The 13,523-nt window shown below is 22.9% G+C and overlaps 2 protein-coding genes and 1 long non-coding RNA gene across 4 annotated transcripts; 2 read left to right on the forward strand and 1 right to left on the reverse strand.

Moving 5' to 3' along the window:
* The first annotated feature begins 688 nt into the window (after positions 1 to 688).
* On the forward strand, positions 689 to 4,575 carry LOC107994188 (ribosome biogenesis protein NOP53). 2 transcript variants are annotated; one of them, XM_017050978.3, is made up of 4 exons: positions 689 to 814; positions 1,246 to 2,085; positions 2,156 to 2,661; positions 2,948 to 4,575. In XM_017050978.3, the coding sequence occupies exons 2-4, from the start codon at positions 1,318 to 1,320 to the stop codon at positions 3,021 to 3,023; spliced, it is 1,350 nt and encodes a 449-aa protein (XP_016906467.1). In that variant the 5' UTR covers positions 689 to 814; positions 1,246 to 1,317; the 3' UTR covers positions 3,024 to 4,575. The 2 variants fall into 2 exon arrangements, with proteins under 2 accessions (XP_016906467.1, XP_061935864.1); XM_062079880.1 differs by having other exon boundaries at positions 758 to 1,113.
* A 1,376-nt stretch (positions 4,576 to 5,951) lies between these two features.
* Positions 5,952 to 6,737, reverse strand: LOC107994246 (uncharacterized). Its single transcript, XR_001765287.3, has 2 exons — positions 6,576 to 6,737; positions 5,952 to 6,413 (listed from the first exon to the last, which is right to left on the reverse strand). It is a non-coding gene; the product is annotated as an uncharacterized LOC107994246 (long non-coding RNA).
* An 895-nt stretch (positions 6,738 to 7,632) lies between these two features.
* LOC107994029 (glycerate kinase-like) lies at positions 7,633 to 11,777 on the forward strand. Its single transcript, XM_062079879.1, has 4 exons — positions 7,633 to 8,450; positions 8,860 to 9,421; positions 9,803 to 10,674; positions 11,292 to 11,777. Exons 1-4 carry the CDS (start codon positions 8,193 to 8,195, stop codon positions 11,634 to 11,636), a joined length of 2,037 nt encoding a protein of 678 aa, XP_061935863.1. The 5' UTR covers positions 7,633 to 8,192; the 3' UTR covers positions 11,637 to 11,777.
* Positions 11,778 to 13,523: the final 1,746 nt, after the last annotated feature.

Raw genomic sequence — 13,523 nt, forward strand, 5'->3', positions numbered from 1 at the left:
CGTAATTATTTTAATTTATATATATATTGAAAAAAAATTTATATAATAAATTTATATATAAAAAAAAAATTAAAAAATAAATCATGATATTTTTTCGAATGTATAATAGTTTTATTAAAAAAATATAAAATAAAATTTTGTTGAAAATTATTTTTATTTAATAAAGAATTTTTATTTAATATAGATATTCAATAATGTAATCAATATTTAATGAAGCAAATAACAACTTTTATTAAGAATTTCAAAAACAAGTTTACAATTTGAATTAATATGCATATTAGACAATTAAATTGTTCAAGAGCTTTTATTTTTTTTTAAATTTTGTAATATCGAACTGACACATAACTAATCCATTAATTAAAAAAATATTTTAATACATTTTTTTCTAATATTTTTAAAAATTGAAATAACAAAAAGTTGAAATAAAATAAATTTTTAAATTACTATTTGTAAAATATGATTTTTAAATTATTATTTTGAAAATTATTGTTTTGTTGTTTAAACCAATTTCATGTACAATGTGTTCTAAAAATATAAGATCATTTGTTAATTGGAGATTTCTGAATAGTTTTATTAATAAGTTATTAACAAAAAAATACTAGCCAATCAGAATGCATAATATAGTTGAATATAATTGAATATTATATATTATATATTATATTGAATATTATAATTTATTTATTGTTCATAATATAATTTGATATAGTTTTGTATCGAAAAAAAATATTTGTTATATTTAAACACTTAGTTATATATTGTTTGAATTTGTTCGTGGTTGGTCGGCGTTATAATCGATGCTCTGCGGTTTGACTTGGTTAGTGTTTTTTTGTTAACTTATTAACAAAATTGAAACGAATATTTTTTTTGGAAAAATATTATTTAAAATTACATCAGGAATCTCTAATTAACAGATATTCCTATATTTTGAAGACTCTATATATAATTTACAAATTGAACTTTCGAAAAAAAAATCTTCAAAGTTCTATGTCCCTAGAAATAAAGTTTAAAAAAAATAGATGTATGTTTTATTTTCGACAAGAGACAATCAGAATTATCAAAAATAAAAAAATTTGAAACATGACATTGTCAAGATATTTTCTTTAATAAATATAAGTATATACAATGATATAATGTATATATATATATATATATATATATATGTATATATGTATATATGTATAAAAATCTAATATTATTAATTCTCATATAATATGTTTAAAAATGATATCATTTTTTTTACAATAGGGAATTTTTCTTGCAACTCTAATTTCAAGCTGTGAATTGAAAATCACATTATAAAGCTAAATATTGTAGTGAATGATAAGTTTTATTGATCACGATAAAATGCCGACAATTAAAACGAAGAAACGTAAAGTTTCTAAAAAAACAAAAAAAGCGTGGCGTAAATATACAGATACAAAAGACGTTGAAAAATTTTTGGAAAATTCACAATTAGAAGAAAGGTTAGGTTCTTTCGCGATTCACAAGGATTCAGAATTGTTCAGTATTTCTACAGCACCTGAAATACTTTCAAAGCAAAAACGTCGAGAATTATTAAAATTGAAAGAACCACGATGTTTTAATATTTTAAAACCTCATACAGCCGTTCCAGATCCAATAACAAAAAGAAATCGTGTAAGAACTAAAGAAGAAAGAAAAAATGCATTAGTTTTAAAAAAAGAAGCTATCAGAAAGTCTCAAAATATTTTGACATTAAAAGAAAAGTTAAGATTGAAAAACAAAATGATTGCAGCAAAAAAAAAATTAAATAAACCAAAAAGAGATGAATTTAATACAAATATATGGAAAGAAAAAATTACAAAAGACATTAATATTGATTGGATGTCTTCAGACACAATCAGACATACATTAACACATTTTGGAATAAAAAAAAAGAGAGTACCTTCTTCTTTGCACAAAAAACCTTCTAATATTCCAGCAGTTGAAGCTCCTCATCCAGGTACATCCTATAATCCTTCATTTGAAGATCATCAAAAGTTATTACATGAAGTGGCTCAAAAAGAAATGGAACTTATAAAAGAAGAAGAACATCTAAACAGAGTTACCACAAAAATGTTCAAAAAGGTATTACTTTATTAATTAAATTTATAAAATTAAAAATAAATAATAATTATATGTTAAAATTATATTCTAGGTTTCACCTAAAGAAAAAGAAAATAACTTGATAAAAGAAATGTCAGAAGGTCTCAAATTAGAAGATAATCAAGATTTTAATGAAGATGAAGATAATAATCCAATAGTAAAATCTATAAATCCACCTGTTAAAAATCAAAAAAAAACTCGTGTGCAAAGACGTAAACAAAAAGAACAGAAAAATTTAGTACATAAAAAGCAACAAGAAAAAGTAGAGAAAAAAAAGATTTCAGATATATATAAATTAAGACTATTAGATAAACAGTTAGCTGCTAAAGAAAACAAAGAAAAAGTATTACAAAAAAAGAGATTAAAGAAGAAAATACTTAAAACAATGGGCACTAAAACTCTTAGTAAAGTTAAATTTGAACCTTTAGAACTTGATTTTAAATTAGGTTCAGAATTAACTGGAAATTTGCGGAATTCTGAACCAATAGGTAATCTATTGAAAGATAGATTTAAATCTCTTCAACAGAGAAATATCATTGCTCCTGCTAATATCAGATTGTAAGTATAAGATACTTCATAATTAATTTATAAAATCATAGAAAATCATATAAAGTTATATATCTTTCGATTATACATATATTTATTTTGATCTCATTAATTTTATATTTTTTTAAAGTAATTTAAATATTTAGAATAATTATTTAGAATAATTTAAATATTTGTAATTTAAATATTCATTTTCTGTGTGTGCATAAAATTACAATAACTATTAATTATATATTTTTTATAATTTTTCTTCATTAAATATTTAAATTATAATGATATATATATTTTTTTGTTACAGAAAACGAGACAAAGCTAAAGTGAAACGTTTTATAAAATCAGACCATAAAATTGATGTGACGAAAGTAAAAAATTAAAATAATTTATAAATATAAATTTTTAATAAATATAAGTTAAATAATAAAGATAATAAACTTATTCAATCAGATATCAAAGATCTTTTGTTGAGACCATAAATTTTGTAATTCAAGTAGATAAAATGTATAAATAGAGGGAAAAACATAGATATAAATCAAAAATTGAACAATCAGCAAAATGTCTCGAATTTATTAAACGTTCTGGATTATTTTAAGTCTATGAACGAATATATATAATATATAGTATATAATATAGAATACAAATGTATAGTAATATTTACTTTAGCATTCGCAATTAGGATCGAAAATAAAATTCTAAAAAAGAATAAAATGTAAGATATTAATGTGAAGTATTAATAATCGACACATGTAAAATGGAAAACGTCGAATTTTATTTTTCGGCATTAATAGTTTATAATTGAGCAAAAAAAAAAAAAAAGAAATAACTGTAAGTAACATATCATATATTCAACAAAATATATAAATTCAAGCATTAAATGTTTAATTTGAAAACGTCAAAAAATTATAAAGTTTTCAAAAATTGATAAGTATAGCGACGAATATTTAAGTACTTAAAATTTAAGTAGGCAAAAAGCCGGATACAAAAATAAGCATCACTATAATATTAAATAATATCACTTATGTTAGAAAATAAAATATATTAAAATATATAAAATCTGTAATATAATATATTAGAGTATTCCATAAGTTTCTTTCGCATAACGCTAGGCATGGCTTTAAATGACTATATTTATATAAACATGCAGTCTTATTTATTAAAGATTAAAGATTAAAGATGCCGTCTATGGGATCTTTTTCAGTCGTCTCAGAGCTCTTTTAAATTACGTTAATGATATAATCTCTTTTAAAGTTTTTTCTATATTGTTCAATATGGATAACTAAAGATAGCATTTACGCCATGTTATGCTTCATTGCTTTAAAAAAGGTAATAGTAAGATAAAAGGTAAAAAACAAATGATATTGCAAACGAGATTTGTATCGTTTACGGAAATGATGCTACGATTATTACGACCATCCGCAATTGATTTAAGAGATTTAGAGCTGATAATTTTGACTTAAAAGATGACTTAAAAGAAGACCGCAGCCGTAGCAATGACGGATACAGATCTTATCAAGATCATGCTTGTTGAAAATTCGCGAGAGATAATGGATGTCACTAATATTTTCAGAATAACGGTACATAATCACCTAATGATTTTATATCAATCGATGTGAAGTTTGGATTTCACAGCTATTAATGGAGACCAGCCTTATAAATCGCGTCTTTATGTGTGATTTACTTCTTCAGTGATATGAAAGAGATCCTTTCTTGAAGAAACTGGATACGAGATTTGGATTTTGTATCAAAATGTGCATCGAAAACGTATTTTGTCCAAGGATAATAGACCTTTAACTGTCGCGAAACCTGGATTTCACCCGAAAAAAGTTCTTTTGTCCATTTGGTGGAATTGGAAATGTCTACTATCCTTCTTCCACAAGATGAAACCATTAATTCTATTAAATATTATAATCAACTTGATAAATTGAAAACCGCTATAACAAAAAAACAGTTAAAATTGACGAAATGTCGTTTTTCATCATGACAATGCAAAATCGCATGTTGCATTAATTGTAAGAGAAAAGTTGTTTGATTGGAACGTTCTATCGCATCTTCCATATTCCTCAGATTTCTCTCTATCCGACTATTACTTGTTCTTGTCATTAAAAAATTCTCTCCATGATAAACGATCCGTAAGCGAAATAAAAACGCATCTCGATGAATATTTTACAAGCAAGCCCCAAAAATTTTAGAAAGAGGGAATAATGAGACTTTTTAAAAGAATGGAAGAAAATGAGGAAAACGGCTCATATATAATGCAATAAATCAACCTTAAACAACAAATATTGCATATTGATTTCGTATAAAAAAAAAAGAAAGAAATTTATGGGACAGCCTAATATAATTGAGATATAATGAATCGAAAATAACGATAAACTAATATATTACATGTATTAATATATGTAATATATTTAATATATTAATATTAAATTGAATAAATTATATTTGAATGATATTAATATAGTCAATATATGTATAAAGTTTATCAATTTAGTATATAAATAATTTAGTATATAACTAAAAAAGCAAAAGAGTTATTGTAAAATATAATATAGATAGAATATTAAAATAAAAATTATGATAGATAATACATATGATATATGTATTAGAGAACTCTCATAATGACTTAAATTATGTTTCTCAAAATTATAGTGACATTTCTATCATTTCAATTCTAAAAAATGATAATTATTGGAATATGCTTGAAGCGTACTATAATATTACAATTGTAATAATCAAGTTTATCATTAGATAACATTTGTAACAAAAATTATTAGTTGAATAATGAAATAACAAGGAAAAACTCAACCTTATATTCACTAATGTGTGATTTTTAGATCACAAAATTCTTTTGTGACTATTTTCTCGAATTGTTCGCATTTATACGAAAAATGAAACATGTTACATATTCATCCATAATGAATTGAGATTTTCAGAAACTATTGTTCTTTGAAAAGCATCCTGTTATATTTCAACTATAAATAATTTACAAACACTTATGATTATAGAATTATAGAATGGAAATCATTATTACGAGTTTAGAAATAAAGAAAATTTTATGATTTCTCTAATTTAAACAACTATGTAAACAGTATGTTCGAATTATCATCAAAGATGTTTTGAGGAAGGATGAATTTCCATTTAATTAGTAAATATATCAAATATTATTTGTACGTAGAACGAAAGCAAGCTTATAATTACTTTTGATTGAGATTGGATTAAATTTGTAGAGATCAAATGTCATTAAGATGAAAATTTAACAACATTATGGGAGATAACAATTTTCAATAAGACTAATAGAAACTCAGTTTTTATTATTTTATTATTTTTATTATTATTATGATTATATATTATTATTAACATACGATTATAATGCCGAAAAATAGATGAATCGAAAAGTAAATTGACATTTAATTTGTTGTTGAAGAAGATTTCTTGTTAAATCTTGATAATAATTTGTGCTGATTTTTAAGGAATTTTTTGATTTTAGTGATATCATATTTGATTTTATTTTTTTTATTGTAATCTTTTTTCAAAATTAAATCTTTAATCACTGTTATTGAATCATGATATTCAAAATAGCGTAAACTGAGAATGTAGCGTAATTTAAAATAATGCTCAAATTTTTTTTGAAGTTATGTGATTTTTAGAATAACGCATTTTTTCTACTGTTGTATATTTTTATGGAGAATTTATGCTTAGACTTGAAGTCATTTATTTTTCTTGATCATTAATCTTTATGTTTGAATGAATCTTCGTGACCCAGAGATCTAGGATTGGATAAAATCAATAAATAAAGTTATTTAACTTTACTATTATTAACTTATTATTTAACTAAAGCGTAGTTGCAAGCAGCTTGGAATTGAAAGGTTTACACTTAAGATAAATTAAACAAGAAATGTAAGAAATTTACGATGGAATTAAATATGTACCAATATCGATGGTCACAACTTTTATGTTTCAAATTCTGTAAATTCGATCTTAACTATAGATAGGATAAGAAATAATTTTTTCGAGTATTAATGACATTTCTTTAATGAAGAAGTTCTAAATAAGATGAGATAATAATTGAGGATCAATGCCATCTCTTATTTGGAATAAATGAAAGATAATTAAGATGCTTTAGTATTCAAGAGATGTCACTGACAATCAATTCTTATTTTATTTCTCCTATGATTTATTCTCCTTGGTTATACACTTATTTTGATGCGCATAGAGGAGGAATATAATTGAATATATCATTTCATCATTCATTCAAAATTATAATGTATATTGATTTTTTAATATAAAAGATATAGATATTTTTGATTTTAAATTTTATATGCATCTTTTTCAATAATTCTGATTCCACATATCCTTCTCTTTATTTTCTCATTATTTTTTACTCATAAATTGCTATAATCAATATTTTTAATTTGTATTATTTATGGATTTTATTATTAAAAAAATATTTTAAAGTATAATAGTTAATCATAAAGTATAAATTTAATCAAATTTGAAAATAATTAAATTCTCATATGTAAGATAGTGTATGTTCTTAATTGAATTTATTCGAATGACTTAACAAAGAAGGGAAATAAATATGAGGAAACAAGATAAACATAGCATGTGGAGCAATGATGGTAGAAATCTGCCAAATGCTGGCGAATCTTTTGAAATGAAAAAAATGAATATTCAATTATAACGACAAATACTAAATATTATTATCATTGTCATTAAGTAATTTCAATCCTCCAAAGATTATTTTATTTATTATTCTCTGATCTAGAGAATTACTTAAACTACAAATAGTTATTATAGTCCATTGATATTAGTCCACCCATTATATATTTTCGATGCAAAAAGTTTTATAAAATATTGATTTCTATAATATATTAAAAAATCAAAACCCAAGATGATCAGTTTTTAAATAATTATCAAAATTTTTTTATTAATATTTTTTTTATATTTATTTTTTATTTATTAATTATAAAATTTTTAATTTATTTATTATTATTCTAGAAATATGCAATATAAAATTATACATTTCTATTTACATATTTTTATCTTGTCCAATTAATTGCATAACATTAAGCAATATATTTTTATTTATTTTCTAAAAAATTTGAATACAATGATGATAGTTATGCATTATAGATAGCTATAAATAAACACACTTATTAAAATAATAAAAAAATTCATGATAGGAACAGAAAATATATTAAATGATAGATTTATCGTGAATTTCATCTATATCTAATTTCATGCTATCATAAACAAAATTAAAATTTATTGATTATTAAAAAATAGCTAAATTCATTAATAATATTATATTTCAATAGTCATAACCTAATCACACTCTTAATATTTATATTTTTAAAATTTTTATAGAGATCATTTATACATCATTATGAAATATATATATTTAAAATTTAATATGAAATACTAAATATATGAAATATATATATTTAAAATTTAATTTTTCACACTCTTAAAATGTAAATGTATCTTTTAAATATTTGCAACATAAAATTAAGTTATAATATGTATAATAACATTGCTCAATAAATATGATCAAAGCAAAAAAAAAACCGAGAAAGCGAAAGCCAAGAATAGATGATCCCTATGCAGAAGAACAAAGACAAATTAAAATTAAAGCGTTAAAAGAAAAAAGACAAAAAATAATAGATGAAGTTAAACTTTCATTAGAATCGAGAAGAAAAGATAAAATAATTCTCCAAAATGCATTTTTTGATAAAGAAAGTAAACTTCGAAGGAAAGCACTTAGGGATTCTAAAAAGGAAGGAAGTGAAAAGATTATGTTAGAGGTGCTGAATTTTTTAGAATAAAGAAATGCATATATATATATATATATATATATATGCATTTCTTTCTTTATTCTAAAAAATATTCCTTCTTCCAAAAAATATTTATTTCTATTTTAATATTCTAACATTAAAAATATTTATACTCTTTATATAATTATATTAATAAATTGAATTACATTAATTTTTTTTTACATTAAAAAATAATTGGTTCAATAATCCTGAAATAGAAAAGAATATGTGTGTGGATGTGTGTAAAACATATAAGATCATTAATTTTTATATATAGAATTAAATTTAATTTTATTATTAATATAAGATATTTATTATTGCATAGATATTATTATTATATGTTTTAGATTAGATTTTCAATCACAAAATTTAAATCAAGTTTGCAATATTTACATTGCAGATTCGCGAAGATTTGAGTAAAATTATCGAAACTGGTATAAAATGTGTATATACATCTGTGATTATACCAGAAAAGATTAAGTACGATGGCCGATCAATTCTATCAATTAAAGGTGTTAAATATAGATTGAAAAATAATTTGCATATTGTGGGTTGGGGAAAAGAAGCAGTTACAATGAGCTCAGCATTCGAACGAATTGTTGGTAAACAATTAAGGAAAGGTTGGATGGTGGTGCCAAGAAAATCCATTTTTATGATGTGGAGTTTCCCGGAAGCATTTCCTCCTTTGAATAGTCGTATTACATATATTGAAGCTGGAACTGATGGACAACCTGATGAAAAGTCAGTGAGAGCTACGAGACAAATTATAAATTACGTTAAAAAATTGAAGAAGAGAGATTTGTTGATAGTCATGCTCTCACAAGGAATTGACGATCTCCTTTGTTGTCCCCGAGATACTATTACATTAAGAGATAAGCTTAGAGTGTTAACTAGATTAAACAAAGCAGAAGCAACTCCTGAGGAAATAAATATCGTAAGAAATAAGCTTTCTGCAATTAGAGGTAAGAAGATAATATTTTTAACGATAAATTTTTTAAATAATTTAAATTCTATGTTAGAATTATTAAACCAGTTGAATTAAATTGTTAAATTTTTATTAAATACACGGATATGACAGAATTGATATTGATTTTTATCCATAAAATATCTATATAATCTATATAATCTAATATCTATATAAATAATATATCTATATATATAATTTATATATCTATATAAATAATATGCCTATATAAAATAATTATGTATCTATAGTATGAATTCTAAGCATTAATTGATTAGATATTTAATTAGTTCAAATAATCGATTAAATTGCTTGTATAAATAGATAGTTTTTGATTATTGTTATGATATTAAAAAAAATAAAAATATTTTCTATATAGGAGGCGATTTAGCACGGTTTGCTTATCCAGCAAGAATCGTGATATTAATCACATCAAACGTTTCTGACAAACCTATGACTCATTTATTAGGTGGACCATGCATATACGATCCAAAAGCTGAAAAAGCTTTGGAAATACTAACGAAGTACAAATTGATCGACAGAGTACCGTTAAGTATAAAAGAGTTGGTAGAAGAAACAGTTCCGTGGATCATGGCGGCTGACAAACAATTGGACGCGGATAAAAATTATAAATTTGTTCGCGAATTTGTGATAGCTTGTAACGCAGACGCTATGGAATGTATGGCCGTGGAAAGTTATAAATTAGGCTTGTTTCCCATAAAACTTAATTCAACTTGTTTTGGAGATATTCAAGAATTTGCTCGAGAATATGTTAAAATGACGTCGTTGATGATATTAGCAGTCGAAGGAAAAATCAATAAATTGGAGATGTGGCAGGAAATGAGAGATAGCCCAATTTGTCCTTTGACCGATGAAAAAGTGAATGAAATATTTCCCGCCAAAGATAAATGGGGTTTGGGATTGTGTCTTTTATTGGGCGGCCGACCCACTGTTAATCTTTGCCCTACACCTGGACGAGGTGGACCTAATCAAGAACTAGCCTTGTACTTTTCGTTATATTGGTATTTGCGTACACAGCAATATCCAATTTTGAGAGGGTACACTGTTTGGTTTCTGGGCGGTAGTTCGTATGGAAAAGATGGCAATTCTGATGCGGTTGGCGCGTTCGGTTATCAGAGTTTGAGCACCGATATTTATCCAGAATATGACAAAGCATTTAGATCATTTCAGAATGCTTATGCGACGTGGTGGAAATTGAATGAGGAGAGACGCATTAATTCTAAGATGGTGGTAAATATTAGAATGTCAAAAATTGATTTTATTTTTTTATTTAGAAATATGGTTGATTATATATTAAACGATATCTGATTATAATTGGATTCATAATAATAATTTTACAATATAATGTCTCAGATAATATTTTATTTTAATTATATTTGATTTTAATTTTTATTTATAAAAAGATATTATCTTCTAATCTTGATGATTGTTTAATATGTTGTTAAAATAGCCAAAAGAATTAAGAAAACTAGTTCAAAACCAATGCAAGCTATAATGGCCATAAATTTTTATTTAATTTTGAAATTAACACATGTTAAACAAAGATTTATTTAATTTCGTGATTTATATTGAGTTTAGGTTAGATTGAGTTAATTTAATAATTTTTAAATAAACAAAGACTTAAACAAAACATTTCACAACATTATTTAATGATAATTTTGACAATACATTAAAAATTATTCTTATTGGAGGAAGATATTTTTTTATAAATATTTATTTTTAATTCTATAATTGGATTCAAAAGTATTTAAGTATTCGATTAAGTATTCGAAAATTGAAAAAATTTACAGATTATTGGTTAATGTGTGATTATAAACGCTGAATAATTTAATAATATTTATTCACAGGAAGCACAAATAAAAATGAAAGAACTTGAAATTACAAAAAATAGATATGCCGATATTCTACCTGGTCGTGCTTTAGCTAACAATAATACTAATTTATTGTTTTTGAGTATTAATGATGAAGATGAATTATTTGAATTGAAAACTGGAAACTATTATACATTTACAAACGTTGGAGATCTCCACATCATACGAATTGTTCGTTTCCAATGTAATTGTGATAGTATTTGCCACGGACATGTAGAAAAAGTGTGCACTGATTCGGAATGTTTAGTTTTTCAAACATTATCAGCAGAGACGCGTGCAAAATTTCAATATTGTTGTCGTCTTGGTTTACGAAAAAATTAATGATATTATCAGTAATAACTCGAATACTATTTTCCAATTGTGTTAAATACAATATTTCTCTTTTGTATAAAATTATCTTTGCAATTTTTATAAAATTGATTTATAAAATACAATAAAAATAGTAAACTTTTAATAAACTCTTTAGAATTTTATTATTTTTACAATTTTAAAAATTTTATACATCATACAAAAAATGTCTTATAAATATTAATATATATATATATATATATATATATATATATATAATATATAACATATATTATATAACATATATGTTATATATATATATATAATATATTAATATAATATATTTAAAAATATTTATAATATATTTAGTAATCAAGTTTGCAAATAAAAATCATTGAAATATATATTTCAGTATATATATTTATACTATGATATATATTTTAATAATTTTTTAGTATTTTAAAGTATCATCTAAAAAATGTTTTCTAAAAATAAGTTTAATTGCCATTGTATAAATAACACAATATTTGCCTTTTGAAAAAAAAATCGCTTCTTTAAATGATATTTACTGTAATCCATCTTATTTTCTTGTTATTAAATTAGGTACGCTTTAATATTAATTTCTTCCGTTGAAAGATATAAAAAATTTTAATCAAACATTATAACTACTAAATCTTTCCTCGTAAAATTTAATATATGATATATTTTATATTTTTATAAAACTCAACTGAGTCGTTAATAATTTATTACTATATTTTATATGCCTATAAGCAATTAATTAAAAAAAAACAAAATTAATAAATCTAACTCTATGAAATTTTTATAAGTATTATATTTAAATATTTGTTTTTAAATGGTATCAAGAAAATTATAAAATAAATTATAAAATAAAGTTATAAAATATTATAAAAAATATTATTTTTAATTTCTTCTTTCATAATTTAAAATTATTAAATTAGATTAAATTAGTCATATAGAAATTAGATAATTATATAAATAAATTTTCGTTATGTAAAAATTTAATCGAAGTAATCCACGGAAGAAAAATTTCCTCTTCTATCGTGTAAACTTTCATTTCGAAGACGAAATGATTTCTATTTAGCGATCAGTTTTTTTAACTGAAATGAATTGAGAGAAAGTCCCAAGAAGCTCATTTCGTCCTCCTCCGACATAATACAGACCTTGTAGGCCAGCATGTCCCATGGGTTCAGTACCAATCCTGTTTAACAAAGCCTCTGGAATGAACTTGGGCTAGCTCAATGACACCTTCATAATATGGTAGTTTTGTACATTTTACAACTTCATCTCTGCTGTTTAAAACAACAATGTAATTTCAAGGTATTTGTTTTTAAATATTTTTATCATAATAAACAATTCTAAAATTATTTCTAAAGAAATAAATAAAATCCATTTTGAAATCAAATATGATAAAAAGTGAATTTTATATCATTTTTTGCACATTGATAATGATATAAATAACTTCTTTTTTTTAAATATAATCTTAAATCTAAAAGTCGGTAATGCAGATTTAAAAACAAAATATTTAACAAAAATTTTAATAGATTGCGCTAGTTATATAATATCTACTGATGATAATTAGTTATTTTTTTACAAATTTAAAATTAATTTTCACTTGACATCTGTATATATATAATCAATCTAATAATATATATAATATTATATAAATAATAATAGGATCAAATTAACAAAAAAATGTTATTTGTATATGTTACAAGTGATAAGAAATCGAAAATAATGAAAAAAAAAAATAACAATAAGTAAATTATAATATACTTTTATTTAAATTTATCTAGTATTTAATTAAATTATCTATTTTCTTCTAAGGATTAATAAAAAAAATTAGAAAGAAAAAGAATAAATTTCTTCTCATCAGTTTTATTACATGTTATAAATTTTTAT

This window comes from Apis cerana, linkage group LG9 (genome assembly GCF_029169275.1).
Source record: "Apis cerana isolate GH-2021 linkage group LG9, AcerK_1.0, whole genome shotgun sequence".
Lineage (NCBI taxonomy): Eukaryota > Metazoa > Arthropoda > Insecta > Hymenoptera > Apidae > Apis > Apis cerana.